This window comes from Ctenopharyngodon idella, chromosome 16 (assembly GCF_019924925.1).
Source record: "Ctenopharyngodon idella isolate HZGC_01 chromosome 16, HZGC01, whole genome shotgun sequence".
In the NCBI taxonomy this organism is placed as follows: Eukaryota; Metazoa; Chordata; class Actinopteri; order Cypriniformes; family Xenocyprididae; genus Ctenopharyngodon; species Ctenopharyngodon idella.
Genome location: NC_067235.1, coordinates 7,254,205 through 7,282,167, shown reverse-complemented (window position 1 = coordinate 7,282,167; position 27,963 = coordinate 7,254,205). Strand labels below are relative to the sequence as shown.

The window sequence follows — 27,963 nt, the reverse complement described above, 5'->3', positions numbered from 1 at the left end:
GGACCAGTGTGGTGTGTTTGGGAAACGTCACGCCCCTTACCATAACTGTGAATTTCAACACACTTCTCAACACAACTCACCCCTTTTTTGCCAATGCTTTGGGCAGGGATTATTTAAATGAGGGATATTGTGACATGTACGTTCCCAGCAGAAGCATTTCAGGGAGTTCAGAAACAGTCACAAGAAACAAACAGTTCAGAAACAAACTTACTGATAGAGAATAACTCCCTTTGGAGCTGTCTTTGTGCTTTGTTAGTATGCAGACCTTTTTCATATTAAAACAGCAACACTCTAAAGAAAGTTGAAAATGTAAAAAAGCATAATAGGACCCATTTAATAAAACTTCACTCATCAGACTTATGATTTACACTGACGAAATTCAATCAGGGCTATAAGCTCGGCCATATCAGAATATGTTCGGTTGGTTTCCCGCTGCTGAATCCGAGCTATTCCTGCATGTCAACGGCCCGTCTGATGAGCTGCAGCTCAGAGCGAGTGAAATTGCTTGAAAGGCTCTGTTAATGTTGCAGCTCTTCTGGAGGGCCGTATCTCTGTCTTGCAGAGAGAAGATGTAATCACATGGGCCACGCTTCCGCCGCTGTCTGCCGTGTGTTGGCTTATTTTAAGATATTGGTTTGGCTGTGCAAATGGCAAGGGTTTATACCCATGCAGTGGTTGCTTAGCAACTGTCAGAAAGGTAATTTTCAGCTAGCAAGTTTTTTTTTTCTTTTTTTTTTTCTTTAATTCAATACATCCAGAGTGCTGTTTCTTTTGGAGTCATTTTGGATTACCAGCAAAGCCTGTGATTTAGGAATAGAAAATAACACTGAATAATGATCTGATTATTAAAATCATATTAGTTATTAGGATTATAATGACTAGATTGTATTATGGTATGTGAACAGTGTCCACTTGACAGTGCTGAAGGTAACTGGATCACCGCTTTCTTACGGCTGGTCCCCGTCTTTCCAAAAACTGCTAAAGGAATGCTTAATGCGTCTGTCTACATACCATAACATCTGAAAGAGAAGGCCTTAGAGAATGTTATCTTTGAAAATAAGTTGAACTAGGCCTTTGAATTTGGTTAAGTGCTGAATATTACACATTTGTGATTTCTTATTGATGAGTTAAGCCAGTGGGATTCCCTTTTTCTCTCCCCGTAAAGCACAATAAAAGCCGTTCAGAAGTGTGCCTGATCAGGAACTCCATACACATACATTTACCGTACATGACACAAGGACGTTAGAGCATAATGAGAATTAGCATTTGAAATGGCGGCTTTATGTTTGCAGGCTAAAATACAAGCAAAGTGCAGAATCAAGTGGTACTCCCTGATAAGTGTCTCATCCTGAGATTAAAAGAGTACAATTTCCTCATGAATATATTAACATTTTATGAGCGAAATCAGGCTACAGCAATCTCCTCTGCATAAATAATGTGCAAGCTTAATAATACTGCCTAGCAGGAGGCCTCTCTTGACATGTCAAATTGAATGAGTGTGTGTGTGTGTGTGTGTGTGTGTGTGTTTCATAGACAAAATGAATCTTTCTTGTTTATCTTTTCTTGACGTCACTCTCACACTGAAATTATGTCCTGTAACAATGAGTCGCCAGCCGTAAAACCACTGATGGTTTTTAATGCATCACATTTAGTGATCATAATCCTAGAAGCTATTCATTGAGAAACTATCATTTTATACCTGACAAGAATAAATAAACATGATGAAGTAGGTCATATAACAGTCTGTAACGTGAAGAGATTGTGACCAGATTCTGTAATCAACCTTAATGCGTAATGCAGGAAACGCACAAATATTCAATGCATAAATAATAACATGCATGCTGTTACCTGGAATGCTTGAGAAAGCCAACATTCTGAGTTACCTTTTCAGCAAGACGCATCATTTGACGTCACTTCCAAGATGGCGGCATGTCCTTCCAACGAGCATACTGTGGAGCTATTATATGTCATACATAAAAACACACTTTAACATTAGACATTAAGTTTATACTGTTAAAATTTTTAGTGTGAAATTACAGTATTATCCAGGTCAATAATTGCATTACCTTCACAGTAAGACTTTTCTTGTATCACGTATAGTTTTTTATTTTCTTTCATGTTCATGTTTCGTGTTATTTTGTAGTTTAGTCAAATTTCATGTTCCTGTTTGCCATGTGCTTCCCTTGTTTGTGTCATGTTCTAGTCATGTGATCCTGCCATGTGCTCCCATCGTCATATGTTATGTTGTTATTGGTTATTGTCGTGATTAGTTTCATAGGTGTGCCTTGTTTAGCCACTAGTCCTTGTGTATTTAAGCCCTCAAGTTTGCCATATGTCTTCGTTTATATTGTTCCCTGTAACCACTGTTTGGTGAGTGATATGTTTCTGTTTTAAGTCAAGTCTTTGTTTTATGTTTGATTATGTTTAGAATTAATAAACTGCCCTTGGGTTCTTCAAGCTCGCCTCCAGTGGATCTGCTGACATTAGTCACGTTTTTTACAACTGTAGTGTAAAAAAAAAAAGCTTGGTTTTACTGCGAGTTAAACCACCTTGTGAGTGTTATTGGAAAACACAAAATACAGTGCATATGTACTAAGTACTAAGACACCTGCATGCAGTGCACCATGAATAGATTTTACTGTAGAGGTTTTTTTTTTTTTTTTGATAATTGTTGGTTTTATAGGTGCTGTTGAACTTATTTTTGGTTCAGTTTTTGCAGTTTGTTTTATTTTGTAATGGTTTGTGTTGTAAGTTTTTATTTTATTTGTCAAGTGTAATCGTTGTTTTCTATGTGGAGTATTGATGTCTGTGCATCATTAGGTGATGCTTATAAGAAAAAATCTTGTATTGTAGGATGATGTCACATCATCTGGAAACAGTAATGAATTTGATACATGTTATTGGTAAATCTTCATTCTTAAATAATGCTAAAATAAAAACTTCAATTTTGTGCTAAAAGTAGTTTGACTAACTTAATCAGCCAATTAGCTTTTCATATTATAGCTTATCCTCGCTTTAACAAATGCTTTCAATTGTCATACTTCTGACTTGGCTAGATCAGAAATTTGGGTAACACTGTTATTATTAGGTAGTTACCCATGCAGGAAGTAATGCAGGACAAATGAGTAGTACTACACTTTATAAACTACTACTAATATGAAAAAACTATTTTATCCATTAGATTTAGCATTTAGTGCCATTAAAGGTTTGTATCTCCAATCACAGAGAAATGAAGACGCTCCTCCTCATGCATGGTGATGGATTCAATGACACTGACTGACCTCTGCTTTATATATTTAGGGGTTCAAGCACGTAGTGCTGAAACCCTATTGTAAATGTAAGGATTGTTATTATTTTTCTTATGCCTTAAAACTGATCGGGCAGCCCAAACCGTAAGGCCGAGAGACTTGACACTTTGTCAGATGGTAGTAGTCTTGCTCGTTACTCAGATACTCAGACTCGTCCAAATCGGCCAATAGGTGGCGCTACAGCGATCAAAAATGCAAAATCGCTAATAACTCCTAGACTGTTTGTCAAGTGTCTTATATAATTGGAATCCTTGGCTTAAGACGGACAAAATGATTATCTCTGATTTCATTTCCACCAGGAAAAATTTTCAGCCATTTTGAATTTTGTCCAAAACCTACTTTTGTGAACTAGTCCTAGGTTTTTTCACCCGATCAGAACCAAACCAGTGCAGAAATGTTCCCTGGAGTCTGAATATCAAAAGTTTTCAAAAAATTTTGATTCACGGTCGCTAAGGGGCGCCAAAATGTTCGAAACGGGCGAAGCTACTTTTACTAAAATGGCTATAACTCAAGAATGAAATGAAATATTTGCACCAAACTTGGTACACATGTGTAGGGGCTCAATCTTTGGACATGATAAAAAAAATCGCGTCGATTGGACACTAGGTGGCGTTATAACTTGAAAACATGAAAACAGCTGTAACTATGCAACCGTTAGTCCGATCGACTTGAAATTTGGCATACAGTGTCTTGGTCAAAGGGGGCATGATAGTCTATGAGGACATTGGCGTATCTCAAAAAACATGGCCGCCATCAGCCAATGAAGTTTGAGCACCTATTAGACAAGGTTAATGGAGGCCGATCGGAACAAAACTTGGTGGGCATGTTCGACTCATGGTCCTAGAGGTCTGTAAGAATTCTGAAAGAAATCGGCCACTAGTTGGCGCTAACGCGTTTTTACGCGTCAGTAATCACGTGGTGTTTAACAGATCCACATAATATGCATATCATTGGATAGATCTCCACATTCTGAACAACTTTGCCTCAAGAACCAATGCTGTCAATCAAATCGCTCATTAATTATTCGTGAATTAGTGAAAAACCTACTTCTGCGAAGTAGTCCTAGGTTTTTGGCCCAATCGGAACGAAACCAGTGCAGGACAATTCTCTGGACTCTCAAGATCAATAATTATCAAAAAAAAAGTTGAACTTTACCCTTTGGGTCGCTATAACAGGGTCATTTAGAAAGTGTGGCTAAATATACCCAAAATCCTATAAAGCCTAAACGAAAACTCAGAACTTCACAAAAATAGATGAGCACATGCAGCATATGATGGCACTATAACTGTTAAAAACCTTTAAAAAACATATGTTTTTAATGGTTTTGGATGAAAATGTGTATAACTTTGGGTGTGGTCGACTTATTTTCACAGGAGTCATGTGCTTAGACTCCTGAAACCTTGCTGAGTCCAACGATACCAGACTTGACAGGTTTCGGCTTATGGTTTGTGCAATGTTGTGATTTAGCGCTTAAAAAACTTTTGCGAATATCTTCGAAACCGTTAGTCAGATCGAGACGAAACCAGCGTAGGAAACACGGAACCTAAGTTGATTAACAAAACATGAGAATTCCTATCAAAATTCTGATAGGAAGTGGCAAAAAAATCCAATCAAAGATGTTCTTGGGTCATTTTTTTTATGCTCTCATATATATATATATATATATATATATATAACTATCTATAACATCAAAACAAAATGAGATATTTTCACCAAAATAGGCCGGGCAATAGGTGGCGTTATAACTGTCAAAAAACCTTTAAAAACCATATTTTTCCTTAGTAAATTGCCTGAAACTGTCATTTTGTGCCACCAGATGGCACTAGAAGGCCACTAATATAGTTCAAGGTTTCAAGGTTTTGTCATTTAAAATCCCTTTTAAACTATATAAATCCTTATAATAACATTTATAAATCACATTTTGTCAAGGGTTACCACTTCATTTGCTCATTTGTTGTATGTTTTTGCAATAATATAACATTACAATTACATTGAGACCTGAAAATTATGATTTTTAAAGGGGAAACCTGGAATCTGCATTTTCTTACCTCATTATTGATTTCAAATATCCATTTTTTGCAACAAAATGTGTGTGTAGGCACGTTTAATTAATGGAGTAAACATGGAAAATAAACTTAAAACAAAACAGACACTTTTAAAATGAAAGTGAGCCAATAAGAGGTCCTCTGCTGCCACCTGCTGTCTAAAATAGTAATTTTGTCATACTACTCACTAATATTGTTCTATAATTCATATTTAGACTTAATAAAATCATTATTTTAACATTTACTATCAATTTTTTGCCAAAATTCATCACTTCAGTTCCTTTCAAGTATTGGTTTTAACAGTTGTGCCATATTGAGTAAAATGAAACCTGAAAATGATGTTTTACTGAGATTTGCAGAAAACATCTTTACCCATCATGTATTTCAAATACTGAATCTACAAGAAAAGATGTGTGTGTCTGTGTTTATGTGTGTTTGTGTGTGTTTGTGTGTAAGCATGCTTAGTATGTATCAAGTATTATTGTTTAAGCCTTTTCTTTCTCTGTGTTTGTTTTAGCATATATCATAGCTGTTCCTCTATGATTTAAGTGGTTGCATGCTGGCTAAATAAAACAATTCCTTTTTACGCACATATGCTTAAAGGCCTTAAATGCTTGAACCCCGGTAAATGCTGCTTGCAGGTTTAATTATTAATTGCTTTACTTTATAAAATTGTGATGAAGTCTGAGTGAGATCGATTGGAAAGGAGTAATAAATTAAGTCTTCGGTATCCAATGTTTATTGTTCATAACATGTTATGAACTGTTTACACAGATCCGCTTGAACTCTCATTTATTCCCATGGTTTGCTCTCCAAACCCCATCACTATTCTTTCATTTGATCATTTGTGCAAATGTCTTGTGTAGAGACTCACTCAGTAGAAGCTGCAGGCTGATGGCCTGTGAGTGTTTCTACTCCACCAGCTTCAAATGGAAAACAAGATATTAAGCCAGAGAACATTTCCATCTAACAAAAGAGATCTTCAGTAACCTTGGACAGGACTCGTTTGAAGATCAGTGAGAGAATACACACAAACATTCTTTTAAAGGCTCTAAACACAGTTATCTGCTCGTATAGTGCCTCATTCTCTCTCTCTCTCTCTCTCTCTCTCTGTTGTTCTGTTGTTCCCCTGGGAAGAGTAAATATATGCACCCTATATGAAGAGTTCAGCTGAGTGAGTGCATCAGCGATATTGTAAAGGTTTTACAGGAACCTTGATCCAATTGTTGGCATATTGCCTCATCTCTATAAAACCAGCAGTTGATGAGGTAATGTAAAGGGTAATTCAGGGAAAGGCTGGACATCCAATATTGATCAGAACATCAGAGTGTGTCTGTGTGTGTTTACACACTCACAAACACATTGTTCTGGTCAACAGTACTGCTGCAACACAAAATGTTCTATTCTTGATGCAGTATTCATGGAAAAGGACGTTATCTGTGTGCCAGGAGACTTTAATAATCATTTTTATTACATAAATGCAGTTTAATGTATTCATTCTGAAGAAGAGGAATAAGAAAACATTAATCTGTGTTGTCATATGACCTTCCTTGTCCATGAATTCATGGATGAATATCTAAATCCTGCTTAAATTTCTTCATGATCCAGAACAGATCTAAGTTGAACTGGCAAACGGTGTAAAACACTGTTGAAAGGCATACTATCATTCCCACTAATATATGCACACACAGACACACACACACACACACACACACACACACACACACCCACACCCACACACACACACACACACACACACAAGCATGCCTGAATAATTTTAGCTCTTTGCTTATTCATCCTATTATTTCGACAGGATTTAAAATGGATATTTTACATTTTAAAATGTAAAGGGGTGAAACTGGTCTTTCAATAAAAATTACCTTCCCTTGGATTCACTTCATAATGAAAAGCTATTTATAAGGAAATATTAATCACTGCCAGGTGAGAAGCAAAAGCCATTATTTTTAACTACCGTGAGCCTCTTTCATGGAGTCGCAGTGGGAGTTTAATGAGACTAGAGCGGCGTGAGGATCGGAGCGAACCTCAAGGTGTTGAAAGCGGATCACAGGGTGTTCCTTTCTTCAGTTCCTTCCAGCCCTACTTGACTTTCACAATAGACTCTGACGGGAGGAGAGAACAGAAATAATTTTTAGCCCAACATGGCAACAGGAAAAGAGAGAGAGACTTGCAATGAAAGTCGCCGTCACCTTGAGAAGTCAGGGGGTCGTCATAGAGCCCAGAGCGAGACACATTACTCATGCTAATATCTGAACAAAAAGCAGCCGTCCAATTAAAAGTCAGCGACTCGAGGGACACGTGCAGCAGCAATCCAATTTCCATCAGGTCTCTTCTCCTACTGTTCCCCCGTAAGAGTCTAAAGTCCATAAATCGAGCAGGACCTACTCACGCTTGAGAAAGAAGAAAAGGTCAGCAGGACTTGACATTAGGAGGGTTTGCTTTAGAGCTGCTTCACCTCAATACACACCTGCTGCCCGAGGTCAGTGAGGTGAGACATGCTTAAAACACACTACAACTTATTTAAGGTGATGACCGGCACACAAGGGACAGAAGCGTACACGTTCAGCCATCGGTTAAAAAAAAAAAAAAAACACAGAAAGTGTCTTGAAGCTTGAAAGCTGAATGGAATTAGAGCACAGAAGTGGAGGACAGGCATTCACATATGTTGTCTCCCACACAAGAAAAATAAATAAATAAATAATTGTCTTCAAATTGTCTGTTATCACTTGATATTATAAGATAACAGAAAGCCACAAACTCCAAAGACTGTGATACATTTCTTGAACTTGTGCCATACTAGCTGTAAGTTGATTAGGACTAGCTGAAGGATTCTCTTATACTGTCTTATACTGCCAGACAAAAAAAAATATTTTCTGACCGGGTCAACTTATAGGTTCACCTCATCATTACTTTTAATTTCAGTGGAGCTGAATTGTTAGTTTCACATGTGATACAAACTAAAAATTTGTATTTAGTTTGTATTTCATGTGTTCTGTTCCTGTTTCCCATGTTCCCACTCATTATTTGTTACAATAGTTACTGATTACGTTCATTACATGTTTCTAGTTGCTTGTTATCTTGTGTATTTAAGCCCTGAGTTTAGTTCAGTCCTTTGTTTGATATTGCCTTTATTTAAAACCATAGCTGTTAAATGTTTTAGCTGCATTTACTCCCTGTGTTTCCTGCCTTGGATTATCTTCTTTGAATTGTTTATAAATAAATGTATAGCTGCAAGCCACCTCTCCTCATCCTTAGTTAATTTAAACAAAAAATGTTTTGCTCAATTAACTTAGTAAATTTATGTTCCTGTGATAAACAATATCAATACCATGTGACCAGCATGCTATAGACAGTTATGTTTATTATTTATAACATATGGGATAAGCAAGTAAGAGAAGCCTGATTTCACTACTATTGCTGTAACAATCAATATGAAGCAACACAAACTATAACCATCACATAGCCACTCACAGGCTGAGCACACGCACCACTCTTCTGCACAATAGCAACCTCAAAAACCCAAAAGCAATAGAAACTCTTCACTTATCTCCAACATTAAACATTAACATTTTTTTTCTATTTACTAAAAAATAAAAACATAAAATTCCACATTGTCTCAAGATTTACTCTCCTGATTCAGCCCTTTGCAAAGCATGCTGAGAACTACAGATCCACTGCTCGGTTAAGTCAACAAAACAGTTTAAGTAGTCCCAGCACAAAATGATTAAGTTAAATGAATTGAACATAATGAAGTTAAGTTAAAGAATTGTGTTGATTCAGCTCAATTTAAAAAGTTAAACAAGCAGCAAAAATTGTTTTTTGAATGTTGGCTCTGATATTTAATTCTTCATCTAGGCTACTAACATGAATAAGTGTGTCCAGGTACTTTTTCATATTTATGCCACAGTTTCGATCTTACGATGCTGTTCTCTAGTTTTCCCACTGTGACATGATGCCTGTCTTTCTGCTGATGATTGATAAAGCGGTCAGATGCACCCAGCTGACAAAAATATGTTCTAAGAACGTTTTGCTAATGTTCCCTTTCATGCGCGTAATTTGCGGGTGGGACATGTCTCCACCACTTTTTGCCAGGGTCGATATTGTCCCCAATCCCTTTTTTGAAACATCTCTCTGCACGGATATAGCATACCTAATGCAAATTAAACATATCTAGTTGACCTTCATTTGTGTTAAATAAGAAACGATATGGCGCTGGAATGTGTTGTTTTTGAAATCATGCTGAATGTGAGAAAAAAAAAAAAAAAAAAAAAACTATACAAGGGCGGATTAGAGCCCAGAACTTCTGACACGCTTAAAAGTTTTACCACCAGACCATTAGGGAATCCAAACAATAATTGCGGATCTATGTATTTATTCACCAACTTGAAGGATCTCAGGACTAACAATAGCCTATATTGTATTATAGATATAGTAGATGTAATAAAAAAAAACAATAATAAACATGAGTTCTACCACATCATATTGTATGTTTTATACACAGTGAAAATTGCCTGCATTTGAATGAAATTACAGAATGGTCAGCAACCGGACTATCTAGATAGCGCTGTGAATGTTTATGTGGTTGTTAGTGTGACCACCCGTCCCGCTTTGCGTTGTACCGCACAGCATTTTCACCCCTTGTCCCGCACGTCGCATATTGAGAAAATGTCCCACATTTTCATCAGTCTGTTGGTTTTTAATCATCATATTAAGAAAACGTGCATGCGTTCTTTTGCCTTTTTAAGAAAGCATTTTATTTATTCTTTTTTCAGCGTAGTTTTTCACCTATATTTAACAGTGCTTCGTCAGATGTAACATCCACCTTACACAAATACAACTGCCATTTTTTAAATCCTATCCAGTGGTTGAAAAGAAAGGAGTAAACATGGTCACTAGTAGGTTGTGACGGCTGTCAATCAAAATGTGGAGCGGTGATTCGTTCCATGTGTTCCCTGTCAGAAAACATGTTGTTTTATATTTTATTTGTTCATTATTTATTTTGTTGGATTTTAGTTGGACTTGGTCAGAACTGTTTCAAAAACATCTGCATGATGCCTGCTGCCTTTGGGCTCAGTGATGTTGAATTTAAATGACATGTAAAATTAAGACATATGTTACATTGTAATGTAATGGTGCGAACTAGTCCTATGTTTTTGGCTCAACCTCGATAACTGTTAAAAAGCTTTAAAAAGCATATATTCCCTATGTTATAATTTCCTGTATTGGCTATTAATGGTAATTTCCATCTATGATCGAGATGGTTACAGGCTTGCTATTTAAAACATAATACCTTTTTACGCATGTGCTTAAAGGCCTTAAAGCGCTTGAACCCCGATAACTGCTGTTATAAAATATATAAAAAGCTATATTCTAAAATTGTTATTGTACATATCTGATATAGCACTAACCACACACACACACACACACACACACTCACTTTTTAAGAAAGTTATGCCACTGTTCCCATTCAGTTATAAAAACATTATTTCACAATGTTCTATGAACATTCCAAACGTACAGTTTTTTTAATGTTTAATGCTTTATTTTTTCTTGGTTATGCTACTTTTGAATGTTCTCTGAACGTTTTGAAACAAGTAGTAATATTGAACAAACGTTACACAAACTTCCAACTAAAACGTTTCAGATAAAATCGTCCCATTAACGACGTATAAATACTTTTTTGTGCTAACTTTTTGAAAACATTATTAAAGACCAGATAACTTTGATCAAATGTTTTATTAACATTACTAGAAGAATGTTTGTTCTTAACATTGAGAGAATTTTGCCAGAATCTTACTCAAAGTTCTGAGAATGTTCCCTTTTAGCTGGGAATGAGCGTGTGGCTGTTGGCAGGAAGTGATCTCTGTAAGAAGCTAATAGCAGAGTCAGGCTGGTGACTCTGATGGTTGGCTAATGCCTCCACATTCCCCGTCATCTCCAATAATGAGTCCATCTGCTTGCTGTAGCGAGCTGTGTCTCTCCATTTCACCTCCTGCTAATTCACACTTCTTGCCACCTCACATGCAACTGCACATCTCTCCCTCCATGATATCATTCCTCTTCCACATCTCCGGTGCGTGGAGAGGTCACTAGGGACCCTGCTTACCCATTGGCTCAGATTGAGCTCACTGGAGACGTGTGTCTGCCCATGATCAGATCCTTCCCTTCCAATTATGTCCAGGCCTGATGTCGAACAGGCCTGGACACTCTGCAGGGACATCTTGACATGCTGCATATAAAACAAGTCCATCATCTTTATCTGAAACCCTGCTGATACTGAAACTCCAGAATTCTGTGCTGACAGACCACCTGGGTTGAAATGTTTGCATGTGGATTGACAGATGGAGTTCTTTTAGGTCCAGAGCAGCAAATCTTTGACAGCAGACAAAAACAAAGAAGCTGGATTTCAAAGGAAATTATGTCTTTAGGTTCCTCTTGCTGATTAATTGAAAATGTGAGTTTGCCAGTATTTCTGTATACATGTGCATGTTACATCAGTGCCCTGAATCACCTTGTGCGCTGAGCATTGAGCTGACATCAGGTTATAGTATGTCACAATTTTGAAGAAACTGGCATCATTTTGAGTCACTCAAGAGTGTTTTCTAATGCAGAGGATAAAGTGAAATGTTGTTTTTTCAGCAGTGCAAAAATAATGACCTCTGCCATTGCTTGGACATACAGGTAGTCTCATTGTCTCAGTTCCAATAACAAAAAATCTTAACAAACGATCACAATAAAATCAATTCTTGCTGACATTTCCAGTGTTTTAGTATGTGACTCCTGGTGCAATGTGATTATTGTGAGTTGGGTACAAGCTGACACAGCTCTGCAACAGCAGCTAAAATGAAGTGAAAGCTTTGCCGCTTTGAAAAGCTATCTGATGTGAGTGACAGGACGTATTTTTCAGATGGTTCTGAATGATAAACGAGCATCACATTCAGAAGAGCATAAGCCAAGCATAAGAGATTCACTGCCAACACTGACGCTAATTTCAGACTCTTCAAGGCTGACGGACATGAGTCGTTATGTTTGAGCATGGCTGATGCAGACAAGAAAATCTGATTAATCATCATGCTGCTGTCTGTCACGTCTTTCCTGCCATCTTTCGCAAGAGCATAACAAGCGTTCTGCTGTTTCCCAGTGTGTTAAATCATGAAGAAAACAGCACAAACTCTGAGCATTATGAAACCAAAGGCTTGTTTATTCACTAGTCAGATATTGATCTATAACCACCCTGATTCTGAGACCAAAAACATGACACGCAACATTAGAATTACACTTGTGTTCTTTAAATGTAACACAAACCATTTCCAACATTGGAGGTGTTTCTTTTTTACATGATAAAATTATTATTAATCATATGGAATGTGATGGACGCTCATTATGTACTGGCATGATGTAGGGCATTTTCCTGAAATGTCAAAGAATTTATATTAATCTGAGAAGAGGGATTTAGAGACTGTGGTCACCATATTATATGTACATACTGTTCATATATGTGACGTTTGCTACTGGATGGAAATTGTCAAATAGTGTGCATATATTTCACACAAATACAGATGTTAGCCTGTTTCAGATGATTTGGATGCAAACACAAAGCTATGTTTTCATTTAGATTTAATATTAATTAATTTCTGCACCATTAGCGTCACCAAACAGAATTGTAAAATCATCACTGTTTTTAAAAAAGGTTTTCCTGAACATTCCCTTCATCTTCCATTGGTTAGCCAAAGAGATAAGATTGCCACAAACTCCATTGGTTTGTTTATTCACTAGTCAGATATTGATCCATAATCACCCTGTTTCTGAGACCAAAAACATGACATTCAGCATTAGAATTACACTTGTGTTCTTTAAATGTCACACAAACCATTTCCAACATGTTGTTGTTGTTGTGTTGGGAATTGATAATGTCTTATAGTGAGAAAGCATTTTAAAATCCAAAAATTATGCACTTCAGCCTTAAACTAATCATTTGAAATTTAATTCCTGTCAGTGATTTTATTGTTCCTAACTGATACACTCAGTGACTCAAAACATCACAACAAATGAACAAAATGAAAGCAATTCTGTCTGACATCTCAAAAAAATATGTGGGCTACTCACACTGCCTGACATCAAGCAATTTAGAGTCGGAAATACAACATGAGCTAATGTGATGGACTAGCTTTAGCTCATACACATATAATATAATACATGGCAACAGAAAGGCCAGTGGTATTATAATCTCACGGAGTGTGTGATAGAGATAGAGCAGGCTGTAATTATGATGCCTAAAACACTCGGTTGTTATCCAGACCAGATGATTTATCTGTTACGTATTACCTGGATGCAGTTCAAGGGTGAAGAACAGAGATGAGGCTGCTAAACATCTTACCAAGTTTGTGTTAGATCAGAATGGGTGTATATTGCTTTTTAGTACTTTTAACGACAACAATTGATGGTACTCATGGTGAATTGACAGAGCTCAGATCTTGAGATAGGTTCATTTTACTGGAGACACAAGACTGAACAGAATGCACAAAGAAACATTGCAGCATTTGCTTTTAATTGTCTTTATTCATAATAATTTCATGAAATTCTGCTCATTTAAAACAAATAAAAGGTACAAAAAATATATAAATATGACAAAACATAGCACTTTAAAAGGTGCTTTAAAAAAACAACATCATGAAATCTCACATTACAAAGATATATAAAAGAAAAATGGACATATGACCTAGAAAAAAATAACCATATTTCCATCTTCTAATGTGTAATTAAAGACATGGAGTATCTAATTCAGCACGTCTGCATCTTACGTTTCTCCTTGTTTTACTCTCTGAATGTGAGACTGATCTGACTTATGATCATTCAATATTTTTACCTTAGAGAACTGTAATAAAAAACAACATTTAAATGTGAATAATTTCTCGATAGCACTTTATTTAAAGCCTTTATGTATAATGCATTATACAAGTATTTTTAATGCATTAATTATGCCTTGTAATGCACCTTATAATGCATTGTTTGATCTCATGAATAATTGTAGCCACAGTTATAAGACATTATAATTCACCTTTATTAAAACATGACAACCAATTTCAGAAGTAACAAGGAATCTGTGAATATTATAATGCATTTTAACTTTGGTTACAGTTATTTATGAAAAGATATAATGATTACATTGTGAATACTTTTATAATGTGTAATACAAAAAGGCTTTAGGTAAAGTGTTACCAATTTCTCATATTCTAAAATGTGATAACCACCTCTATAGTGAAAAAATATATATATACTAAAACGTATTTGAAATACATTTATTTTGTGCTAAGTATACTATAAAACATGTACATATTTATGTGCTAAACAAAAATACTCTGCAATTGTACTTTTGGTATACTAAACTGGTATATTAAAAGTCTGCTAAATTGGAACTATTTTTGTACTTAATGCACTTTAATTGTGTGGAAGTAGTGCTGAGGTCCAACTAAAGAAATAACTAATAATATTAAGAAATGTGCATTGTGCAAGAAAGAAATACTCCAAATAAAGTTTAATTATAATTTTACATCAGTAAGTCTTAAGTGATATGTCAATAAATATAATGGATTTGAAATACTTAGTATGAAATAAATGTATTTTAAATAGATTTTAATATAGATTTTTTTTTAATAGGGGACAATGAGGATTTAAATTAAATTAGCAAAAAAAAAAAAAAAAAAAGTTTTAGATATACAAACTACTATATTTATAAATGTAGTAGTAACTAAAACATAAAATACTTTCATTTTGTTCTTTGTACTGCAAACATATTTAGCATCTACTGTCCTATGTCAGAAAATAGAAGCATTCGTACCATTTCTTCAGCTGTAAATCAAGCTGTAAATATTGCTGCTTGTGGTAAAACTGATAAAAACTAGTTATTGTAATGCATAGCACTTAAATACAAATACAAAGAGCAATTGCCGCCCATTGTTTCCTGGTGTCGTTCTCTACCATTACCCCTCGTTTCCCTCGTCAAGTGTTTTAATCATGTTTTCTGTGCGTCTGTAGGATAAGCCCCTCAGAAATGGCCATTAGTCATTAATATCATATCAAATAGCTGCACAACACAGTTCACAGATCAGCCTTACTCCAACAGACAGAGTCGGAGATGAGTGTAGAGTGTGAGAGAGAATAGATATGTGTGTGTGTTTGTGTATGTGAGAGAGAATAGAATGTGTGTAAGAGAGAGAGAAAGCAAAGCATAATACACTCACAGGAAAAAAAGGAGGCAGAAGGCGAAGGATACATTTTTGCCATAACCTGTGAGCGCTGTCGAGCTGCTCCACTTGTCGTGCCCAGACCATCTTACTGCTCTGCTCCTCATACAGCTCCACAGAGGCAGACAGTGGGCAGGTAGTCAGCGCGGTCACGTCCTAGCCCTGGTAGATGTGTTCCCCAAGTGCCTCCTGATAAGAGCGACTCAGAGCAGCAACTAATTCACCATGAAACTGTCGCCAGAGCCTGACTGATTGATCACTGCTGAAGCAAAGGATGAAGAAACAGTTGGAAAGGAGCTGATCCCCAAGAGATGTGGCAAGGCGTGCCAGTTTTCCTCCAGCAGCTCAGCAAAAGAGAGCGAGAGAGAGAAAGAGAGAGTCTGCAATCCCTTCGATTCTCCACACGATGGCTGCTGGCGGAGAGCAGCTCCGCTGGTTAAGAGCTACGCAGCTGCGTCTCTCGCTCTCTCTCACTTGCAGCTTCCAGACAGCACTGGGATCGATTTAGGTCAGCTTGTCTGGGGCAGCTCTCTCCCTTGATTCACCCGCTGAAAGCGAGACTCCGGGAATCTATTATCCAGTTACAGGATGATCGCATATGTCCCGGAACAGGATAGGTCCGGCTGGGAGAGGCCTGTGGTCAAAGCCTTAAATTGGAAGCAGGAACGTTATCCTGTGTGCAAGTCCATCACGACAATCCAGTGCCAAGCAGACCAAAGAAGATGCTTTCACTCCTTCAAGGAAGCATGTACCTCTGGGATCGCCTGCAAGCATGCAAACTCTTTGGGGAAATGCTGTATTCCTCATGGAAACCCAGTGTATAGATCCAAGCTTTTTCAAAAATCTGCCTCCAAACTTCACAGACACGGTCGCGTCCTCCGAAGAAAGCCTTCCAAGCGAGAAGAGGCTTGAAGAAGGAATAGTTTGGGAGAGACAAGACAAGAGAGCTGTCTCACTCCCTCCCTCCTAAAAACAGAAGTGAGTGCAGTGTGTGTGTAGGGTTGGAAATGTGTGTGTGTGTGTGCCGTGGCTGCCGCAGTGCGTCTGAGGGGAGAGAGGAGGGAAACTCGAGCAGTCCGACTCTGCCCAGAGACGCCCGTGCAAACTAGAGCTGCAGGAGCCAAATGATCGGAGATCAGCTGACGCATCTGCCATCGCTCAGCATCCTACCCAGACCGGGGCTACCAGCATGGAAGTGGGGTGAGAGAGCGACACAGAGAATGAAAGCACAGGAAATCCCTCACCAATGCATCTGACCGCCAGGTCTGTTCCTGATGCGATCTAAAAGAATGTGGGCTTCTGGGATAGCGCTCAGATCTTGGGGGCTTAGTCTCTTACTTGAATATGAGATGCCACAGAGAGGAATATTTATTGCATTTAGTGGTTGCAAGTTCAAATCTTTCTGGAGTGTGTCTGTGACAACTGCTGTAATGTAATGATTGGTAAGGGGAGAAGTCATAGTTAAATAACTACAGACTGTACAAATATAAAAAGAGATCATATAATTGCTCTTTTTAGGGGTGGGGAGATGAAAGTCAGCTGGGTGAAGCCCTCTAAAATAGAGTCTAGTAACGCCTAGGACATTAACACTATGGACAGATGGACACTATGGACTATCAACAACTGACTGGTCATTGACACAGAGAGGAACCATCATTACACAGTGATTTTCCATTTTCAAACAAACCATATAAGGCATCTTTCTACACAATGCTCAAAAACACAAGCATGAATGTACACAGCTTAAATTTCACAGTGTCAAGATTTTCTTAAACCTACACACTTTTGTAAGGTCAAGACCAATGCTGTAAAGGAGAGCGAGAACATGAGAGCTCATCGGACTTGTAAAATGCTGAAAAAATTGTGGTTGGGTAATTGTTCAGTGCTCTAAGGTCACTTCAGAGGACTGTGCCTGCACTGTGGTCAGGTGAAGGTGTTAATACACCATATGTCTCTGTAATTGACCAAAAAAACTGTCTTGTCTGGCCAACACCACCTAAGGGCATTCTCAGTTTCATCCTCAATAAATGAATTAAAATGTTTTTTATTATTATTATTATTTCTATAATTTTTCTGAAAATTGTAAATAACATTGTAAACTGCTCACATACAGTTTGTGTAAATAGCAGAAGTAAAAAGCGTCTTTTGCCCAAATAAATATTTTATAGACCATGCTTTTAAGGCAATTTCTGGACTTTTACAAAAAATCCAGTTTGGTATTCAGCATATTACAGAAGGCATGTGCCTATGTTTGTCTATATAAAAACAGCTTTAGCACCAACAGAACTACAGTATACTAAGAATCACGTCATCAATAAATCTCGACACTGACAATGAGCATCAAGTTTTGGAAAAAATCCCTGTGCCTACATGGTGGAATGATCTTCCCAACCCTTCCAAAACAACCAAGTCTCCAATTTGTGAGCATCTCTAGATGAAGGCATCTGCTGAAATTATAAATGTAAATATACTTTCTTACAGATGTCACAAGCACTAACTGCCCTCACTCTATTTGTGTTAAAGGCATATAAGGCAACTGTTAGTTGCTATGATCATGATCATACTCTGTAATAGGAAAACTTTTGCCTTAAGAAGAGAAAGGACAAAAAGATGAAACGCAAGTGATGTTGATTTCACTTCAGAATTTCATTTCTGCTTTTGTATGAACGGCAAAAACATCTGCCCTGATTTCCAAACAGAAGAACAAAACATGATGGCCAGACAATGCTGTGTTTTGCATACACATTTCCTTAACATTCGTGTTAAATACCCAGGCAAATCAAAGAGGTAAACTGAGAGCAGATGGCCCCTCTCCACTCATTGCCCTCCTTCTTTTTCTCGCACACACAGTAACACACTTTTCTTTAAGCCTTATGTCTCATCTCCATTTCAGTTTTTCCCCTGCCCATCAGGTGTGAAGAGCTTGACGTTTGCCTGTAATTGGTGTTGAGTCACTTTGTCATTTCAGTGGAAAATGTGTCAGGTTTCAATTTTTCACTGCCAGGAATCTATTGATATTTTGTTTGGCTATTGCTGGAAATAAGAACAGCATTTTTTTGTGCAGTTACTGTATACTTTTATTCCACAATAGATAGCTTTTTTGGTCATATTTTATTTTTACACTGCTTTCTTATTTTATGGTGTGGGCCTGCAGTGAATTCAAGTGCCTTTTGTGACATTCGTGTCTCATCAGATGGTCTTACATGACTAGGACTACATCATACATCTTACTGTCTGGTTGTGGCCACAAAAAATCATATAATTTGAGCATTTGATCTCTTCTTTTCATTGCAGGTGTCAACATCAAGTGTATTTTATCAGGTGTGTCTCTAACCTGTGTTACCCTGCTCTCACTATGTTTGAATGCACCTTATATTTGTGAGCTCAAAAGTGCTTCCACTGCATGTCTGGATGCCTGCCACCTACTTTTGTCACACTCTTTTAAAGCTCCTCATGGTACAGTGAGTTGTGGTATGTATGGATGTGAACCACAGGGGAATCCACAGTTCCGCAGCCAAACATCTCTCCAACGGGTTTAGGACCGAGGCAGTGTGTGTGTTTGTAATTCACATGTCCCAGAGGATTTTAGCTGCATGACTAAAACACCAGACCTTGTGTCTTTCCATCAACAAGTAATAGGGATGTTTTTTTTTTTTTTTTTTTTTAACTATTACAAGTTTAAAGCTTTTATACAGTAACTGGGTAAAAATGTCATTATGAATATTGATGAGAGACAGTGAGAGACAGCTTTCTGCATGGGCCCATAAAAAATAAAAATAATAAAAACAAATAAAAAACATCTAATCTAAACTTTCTTCATATATCTCTGTCTTTCATACTTTCATCCAACCCTGGCACCAACAGATGTTCACACTACCCTTGCTGAACTTTCAAAATCAAAGTTTGAAAACAAAAGTCTTGTCAATAGGCATGCTGGGAGCTGTGTCTAGAAATGATTAACTCGGCATAACCAGACAGCTGCTCAAATGATAAGATAAGATGTGTCTGAAGCAGCTGTTCAAATACACATTTCATGATATGATGATCAATATCTTCATTATAGCACAGCAGATGTGCGGTTTCTTGTCAGTGAATGACACAGATTTATGTACATGTGTGCCCTATATACACAAGGTGTCTATGTCAGTTCACAGAAAACATGGATCTTAGTGTGCACACATGCACTCTGCATATGACTCAACATCTCAGAGCAGATCAATTATTCATCAGTAATCATTAATCAATCGTTGACTGTGCATTGCAGAACTATAGAATGAGAAATAACTTAGTTGGGTAGTTGACATTATATGTCAAAAAGTAACTTTAGTGGCCTGTATAGCCTGACATGCTATGCTTCATCTAAAACAGCATTTTTCTAATTCTTGTATAATTATTTTATGCAGCTTTTATGACCTTGAATTATTGCAGAACCGGGGTTCTCAACTCTGGCCCGTTTAGCTCCAACCTTGTTCAAACTCATCGGCCTATAACTTTATAGTATTCCCAAAGACCTTGATTAGCTTGTTCAGGTATATTTTGATAAGGTCAAAACTCTGCAGGAAAGTGGACCATGAGGGCCAGAGTTGAGAACCCCTGTTGTAGAAACTACAAGAAATATTTGTCAGTTTATTTATACATTATTTGTCATGCCTTAGGACTAAAACACTGTTGTTGTTGTTGTTTTTTATTTATTTATTTATTTATTGTAATTATTTTGTTTACCAGAATACTATTTACTGCATAGAAAAATATACACTTTAAAAGAACATGGGATCAATTTTGGCAGTACTTTCAAATTAACTAAATTATGTAACATTTATTGTGTATGTATGTATGTATTCTTTTCTTTGAAATGGATGGCTAAGTGCACATTATATGTACATTTGTTGTGATATACAAAAAAACAAACAACAACAACAACAACAACAAACACCTAACAAAATTATAAGTATAGTCTACTATCCGATTTATTGGAAGTATTATTGCTTGGACACTGGCATATCCAGTATACACTGGCACTGACATATCCAGTAATCAGCTACTTTTATAATGTATGCAGTATAAAAGTAGCTGATTACTGGATATACCAGTGTCCAATAATACTGCCAATAAATCGGATAGTAGACTATACTTATAATTTTGTTGTGTGTTATAGACACCCTGCACCTGCTGTTTTGCGCTTTGCACGTTTACAGTCTTGAGCTGTTCAGCTGCGTCACGCGCCAACACTAGCCATAAAGTAATATGCAATTTATACACTCCCCCTCCCCGCATGTATAAAGATAACACGTTTTATTATCGTTATTTACAGATATTCATGATGCATTTATTTATATGTGTGCTTTATAGTCTTTAATTAAAGATAAAGTTTTGAAACGCAGCAGAGCCGGGGTTTTTAATTTTTTTTATTTTTTTTTTTTTTACGTGTTTTACACCAAGAAATATCAAAAACGCAAAGGATATATAACGTCATTTTAGAGACTCATCTTTCATACGTCATGTATGAATGACATGTTTATTGGATTAATGTGTTACTCTGTTCTGATATGTGTGTCGTATGTGATTGCTCCTGAGGGGGTTTTAACAATTAATATTCTACTCATGACCCATGAACACAAACCACGATGAATGGCTCAATGCCATTGCTTTGCTGATTTATGCTCAAAGTGAAATGCGTGACATTATTTTTAAGATCTCATGCTTGAGCCTGTTTTGGGTAAACAATAACAAGGATGTAAGACAAACCGTTGTAAAATATCTCTTGGATGTTCATTATGTAATTCTTTGACAAATATAGATTCTGTTGCATTAAAAGCAGACGAAATGCTTGGCTCCACTCTGCCATCTAGCGTCACTCCAATCCAGTGTTTCTTCAACAGTAGATCTGGATTACAACCCGGGCTCTCTTCGGGGTTAATAATAACTGTTTGTTAATGACTGTCGACCTCTAGTCCTGATCATGAACATGTACCAGTTTCATTCTCTCCGTGATACACCGTTGACCACTGGTGCATGGGCAGAGGTGGCATACGGTGTAAACTTGTTCCAGTGCATTCGGCGAGTTAAGTTCTCTAGAAATCTAAACGAGACGTTAACAGTGTTGCTCAACCTTGAAACTGAATACTGCTGCTGTTGCCTGTTGTGTTTAGGGGGTTTGGGGCGTGCGCTCTGTGACAAAGGACCGCCCGGCTTTCAGCGGCTCCACCTTCTTCCGATCCAGCCAGAACATTAATGCGCATAGACTCGAGACAGGACTCAGTTACACTGGAAGCTGTGTTCCGGCCAGTGTACAGCCCAACACAGCCATGAGCTTGCGAAATGAGCTGACTTGATGGCAGATATCGATGAATACACAGAAAGTCAATTTTAAGCTTTAATTTATTTATGGATAGGCGATGATACTTTATTTTTCATTTATGTTATGGTTATTTTATATTGTTTTGTCTCTTTAAATGTAAGTGCTTGACAAATACAGTCTGATATAAAACATATCCAGCTTCGTTTTCTCACTCAAAGCAGTATTTGTTTGTATATGCATTCAAAGATCACGCCTTCCTTGCTACAAGCAAAACCGAGAGAGAGAGAGAGAGAGAGAGAGAGAGAGAAAAACATAATCGTGTACCTTTAAAACTAAGTTTGTCGTGTATGCTGGAATGAGGTCAGACCCAAAGCTCCTCATTGCACGCGCTGATTATTATTAGATTCCTTTTTCAGCCAATGAAAAGAGAGTAGGCGTGTTTTGGCGCAGGGAAGGCTAGAAACAGCCTATGATTGGCTGACCACTGTCTCTATTATACCATTGGAAACGGATAAAGCTGTATGAGGCAGAATAGAAGTCTGTTGAAACTTACAGACTGCTTTTAAGAGACGGATCCTTGTGCTAGAATTACATCCTGGTTTTCCCGCATGGTTTAACGGGGAAGGATATGCTGAAGGAGTCAGATATCTTCCGAAACTTGAACAGAGCTTTGCTGCATCGCAGCGCATACACTAACACTGAGCTTTCGCATAGCTGCGCTCATATACAAACTTTCAACTGCTCATCGACTGTTACAACATTATTACTGGATGCACGGACACTGTGGAAATCGGAAACTGTATCAGCTCATTGAACTATATGATAAAGCCCAGAAACAAAACTTTAGACACACAAAGCCACTGCACTAAGCACGACTGAAAGCGTGTGGTGCACCAGCCGCCTCGGCTCTCCTCAGGACTATTATCAGACTGAGTTTTCTTTAGCGACACGTTGGGCTTGAGAGTGCACGCTCTCTCTCTCTTTCAGACTGTAGCAATGGTCCAGAAAACAAGCAGCACAGAGAATCCCGATGCGCTGTTTGCTGGAGACTCCGATGCCGGCGCGCTGGATCTGGACATGGCTTCCTCTCCAACCCCTGGTTCCACGGCATCCGGGGGTGACAAGCTTGACCCCGGCTGGTGCAAAACCCCCAGCGGTCACATAAAGAGACCAATGAACGCGTTCATGGTGTGGTCGCAAATCGAGAGGCGCAAGATTATGGAGCAGTCGCCGGACATGCACAACGCGGAGATCTCAAAGAGACTTGGCAAGCGCTGGAAGCTCCTGAAAGACAGCGACAAGATTCCCTTCATCCGAGAGGCGGAGCGGCTCAGACTCAAGCACATGGCAGACTACCCAGACTACAAGTACCGGCCGAGAAAAAAAGTGAAGTCAAGCGGCTCGAAACCGAGCGAGAAAGGAGAAAAGATCAGCGGGAGCAGCGGGAGCAGCGGCAGCACGAGTTCCGCCTCGAAACCGTCCTCAAAAAAGAGTGGGAGCTCCAGATCAACCAGCAAGCCGCACAAAATAGTTCTGGGAAGCGCGAAGGCGGCGTTTCCCGAGCAGGGACCCGCGGATCACCACTCTCTTTACAAAACCAAGTCGGCGTCGGCTTCCAAGCAAATTCCCGACAAGAAGGCTAAGAGAGTTTACATTTTCGGAGGCAGCGGCATAAGCCCGTCTTCAGCAGCTGTGCCCGCCAGTCCGACCCTGAGCAGCTCCGCCGAGTCCGACCCGCTGAGCCTGTACGAGGACGGCGCGACGAGCGGCAAGGAGGGCGCCGACTCCCCCAGCAGCTCGTCCTCGGACCGCCACAGGTACACCAGCATGCGGGCGTCTTCACCCACTCCGTCCGCGTCACATTCGTCCTCCTCATCCCAGTTCTCCTCTTCTTCCGACGAGGAACTCGACGACGACATGCTGGACATTAACCCGAGCCCAAGTTTTGACAGCATGTCCCTGGGAAGCATCGGCTCCTCGGTGCTTGACAGAGACTTTGACATGCATTTTGAATCTGGAGCTTCTCATTTCGAGTTCCCCGACTACTGCACCCCTGAGGTGAGCGAAATGATTTCAGGGGACTGGTTGGAGTCGACCATTTCTAACTTGGTGTTCACTGCTCACGTATTGAACTAGAGAAAGTTGAGGAAATACGTCTGAGGAAGAACACTGAACAAAAGGGATAGCAGACAAGTGTGTTTGTAAAATAAGCCACCATGTGAGGGGCCCCGCGCGTGAGACAACGGCAAAGCGCTGAAAAACAAAAGCTACGATGCTTTCGTGAAACGCTGGCAGGATGGAAAAGTGCCGCTAACCATTTTGTCGCGAGAGGGCCGAAGTCATTTCCCCGTGCTCGGCACGAGACGACAGGAGGAAATTCACGAGGAGTGCTTGAGAAACACGTTTTGAACTGGAAACTGATTGATTTGCACGTACATGAAGGCGGGCTTCTGTCGTCTGTTTTAATCATTTTACATCAAAAGAGACGTTTAAGAACTTTATTGATTCACCTTGTGGACTTGATTGCTTAACGGAGGTACTGAAATATAGGCTGTTTTTCAGCATGGCGGATTTATTGGCAAGGTGGGTTGACAAAAGACAAACAGGTTTTTTTACATAATGAAAAAAGGGAAAAAAAATAACGCATGTTATCTGTCCTCTTGTAATGAGAATTCTGTAAGACTGTCGAACAGTTAAACTAACGTTGGGATTATTTAAATGGATAGATGGCGCTATGTTTGATTTCCTACTCGCAGGAAAAAAAAAAAAAAAGATCACCAGCTGTTTTCATTCTTAACTTCAGGATTCAAACACAAACTCAAATCTGTGCTGAACTTTATATACTACTTCAGGACCAAAACTCTTAAGTTTCTGAAACTATTAAGAAATACTGTTAATTTTTGTCATGGTTGTTTCCTTTTCTGTGTTCTTCAGATGCCACTTTTATATGGATGTATTTATATAGGCTACTGGCCAAACAGTTCGTCTTATTTTTATGTTCTTGTAAGTACCCTCGCATCTGTCTGTCTCCTTCTCCGAAGAAGGGCTAGAGTTTTAACTTTTGTTTTTTTTTATATTTAAATGTAGACTTTTGACACTTAAAGAGAGGAAACGTTTGATTATTTTCTCAGTGTATTTTTGTACAAATATATATAAATGGGGGGTGTCAATAGGTGTAAATCGCTGTTTTGGATTTCCTAATTTGAAGAGGCAGGTGTGTCGGTGGTCTCTGAATCGACCTCCTGTTTCATGTTTACAGTCTCAATCTGCAGGCGTCTTAAAGACACACACTCCAAAACCCAGTTCAAGCCAACATGTGCTTCGTTTTTTACATTTTCTCTGAGCGTGCCGAATTAAACAGATTGTAGCTTTAAAACGAGCGATTTTCTTGGCGTTTTATATCTTAAGAAACCACTGGATGGAAAATCGTTACACATTCAAAATGGTCCATTTGAGATTCGCGACGATTATGTGCGTTCCTCATTGTATTTGAATATTTAATCTTTTCTACTTGTCGGATAAGTATAGCTAATTGTTTTAGTATCTTAAGGCATGGTGAATAGATTTGTATTTCCGATTCAGGTTTATAGCTGTTGTGTTAAAAAAGCAAGAAAAAAGGGGGAAAAAAACATCTTTGTACAGCTGTATCATAGGCAAAAAGATTGTGTGTTTATGTATGTTTTTGCGCTTTATCTCGACAAGCACTAGAATGGCTATCTTTATACATCCTTGCTTAGCCTACTTCATTTCAAGATGGTTGTTAAGGATTTTTATATATACATTTGAAATATATTAACTTTATTTTCATCCATTCTGTGCAATATGCTGTGTAGAAATCTTGTTTTGTCTAATCATGCCATAAATCCCATGCCAGCTTATTGTGTCAAGTCACTGCCTGACAGACTGTTCATAAACTCTTGTACAGAACTTTTTCATAAAGGAAATAAACTCAGCTGGAACTGAACCCTAAACATTGCTCTGTTGACTCACTTCCTCATTTGCATAAGTGGGCGTGTCACTCTTTGATCCCGATGAACCGTCTGCCTTGTCTGTTTGGACTTGCAAAGCACATATTACTTGCCTCAACGATTTTTAACGCTCACATAACAGCAGCTGTGCAAGCTGCATGTTGCTTAGTGTAAATGGCTATTATATCTGAGCAAGTTTACAAATGACTGCGGGTCAATGCACAAGACTTAGGCTATGCCTCAGTGACAGTAAATTAATATGCATGTGTCAGGCTACTGGAGTACAGATGATCCTTGATTATGAATTTACACAAGCACATCTCTACAGAATGCACTGAAAGGTTATCCATGTGGCTTCATGCACTCAGTGACTGGCTGTCTAGCAGACTGCATCTCCCCTCCCCCTCCTCCAGACAGTCTGGGCTCTTAGAGAGGGGGATGGGCTGCTATCGGGCCCTCCACCGCCAAACACAGCCAGGCATCATTTAGACTGTCATGATATTTCTCCTGTACTCTGTGAGATTGCCATAAAACATGTGCACAATGTAATATACTGGACTACATGTAAGCATGCATATAAACAAAACACATTGGAAATAACATGCATGCAAACTGCTGTGGTATTATAGTACGCCCAATACAATATTCTGTATTGTACAATCTGCACACATTCCTCTCGCCGGTAGTGTGGGTGTTACCACAGCGCCCAAAGAACAACTCAGCAGGGGGCTTTGGCCAGATCTGTTCTCCAGAGGGAGGGGTGTCAGACAAGAAGTGGAGAGAAACCTGCCTGCCTGCCTGTCTCTGAGGAGAGCAGCAAAAGAAAGCTTAGATATTACATTGTAAGTACCCTCAGTGCAGTTTGGCGTGGGTGCAGTCATTGTCTTGAAGGCAGCACATTATATTACTGTATCCTCCATAAAAAAAAAAAAAAAGGTTTTTCTTTCATAAGATACTTCCTGTCAGCCACTAGAAAGAAGAAAGGCACAAGTTTTTCCATTTTCATTGCCTTACAAAATGACAGAAGAGCCAGTCTCACACGTTTATAGCATCTTTCATGATGTGCTACCAAATATAGGCCTAAAGATATCATTTGCTGTACTAAAGTGAGAAAAGATTTTATTTCTTTTACTGATCTGTTGCTGTTGCTTCTGCGAATAGAAGTTAAAAAGTACTTTAACATTATTGATGCAAGAGGAGCTACATTCGTACTGGTTTTCTTGATTGTTGTGTTTCAGTCAATAACATGTAGGATAAGAAATTTTAAGTGATCATTAATCATGAAATGTAAATTTTGCACTATTGTCACCAACTAGCCTATGACTTTAGTGAAATGGCTAATTATATAATTTTGAATTCTAATTTTATGCTTATTTGTTAACCATCTTTGAGACTGAACAAGATTCATTTTTGTGAACATGATTTTATTTTTAAACATGTTTTCTTACTGTACTGAATGTGTTTATTGTGCTCACATAAATACCCTTAATAATAATGGGATGGAATCCAAATGGTATGAATACTGAAAACTGCACTCTGCCCAAATACTCCAAAACTGCACTCTGTGGCATTGAAATATTTCAGTATAAAACAGCCTCCCTCTACCATTCCCATTCTTTTAAAATACGGTGGATCTCTGCATTTTAAATGAAGGTTGAGTAAGTTTCTTTGAACTCAAACACAGTTTGTTAATGTGGTGATGCTGGTTGTGTTTGTGTGCTGATCCCACCTTTAAAGAGATTTATTAACTAAAACATCTCGGGTCTAAAGACAGCATATTCAGGTTTTGTCAGGGCAACCACAGCACTGAAGAAAATTTGAAAGGGTGTTTTACTGATTTTTCACTCACAGTGTGTGTTTCTTTTTGTGGCACATATAAACTGTTGAGTGTAAATATGAATAAATGCATAAACACTTTTTGTAAACAAAATTGTAAAATGTTATCAGTTATAATGATGATATTGTGTGATATTGATGATGATATTGTGTGACTGATCACATGTAAACTTGTATTTTTAACAGATGTGTTTTTGCACTTTTTAAATGGATATTTAAAACGTGCAAAAACACATCTGTTAAAAA

The 27,963-nt window shown here is 38.3% G+C and overlaps 1 protein-coding gene across 1 annotated transcript; it reads left to right on the top strand.

The window, feature by feature from the left end:
* The first annotated feature begins 21,269 nt into the window (after positions 1-21,269).
* On the top strand, positions 21,270-25,884 carry sox4b (SRY-box transcription factor 4b). Its single transcript, XM_051866821.1, has one exon. It carries the CDS (start codon positions 22,910-22,912, stop codon positions 24,047-24,049), a length of 1,140 nt encoding a protein of 379 aa, XP_051722781.1. The 5' UTR covers positions 21,270-22,909; the 3' UTR covers positions 24,050-25,884.
* The last annotated feature ends 2,079 nt before the right edge of the window (positions 25,885-27,963 follow it).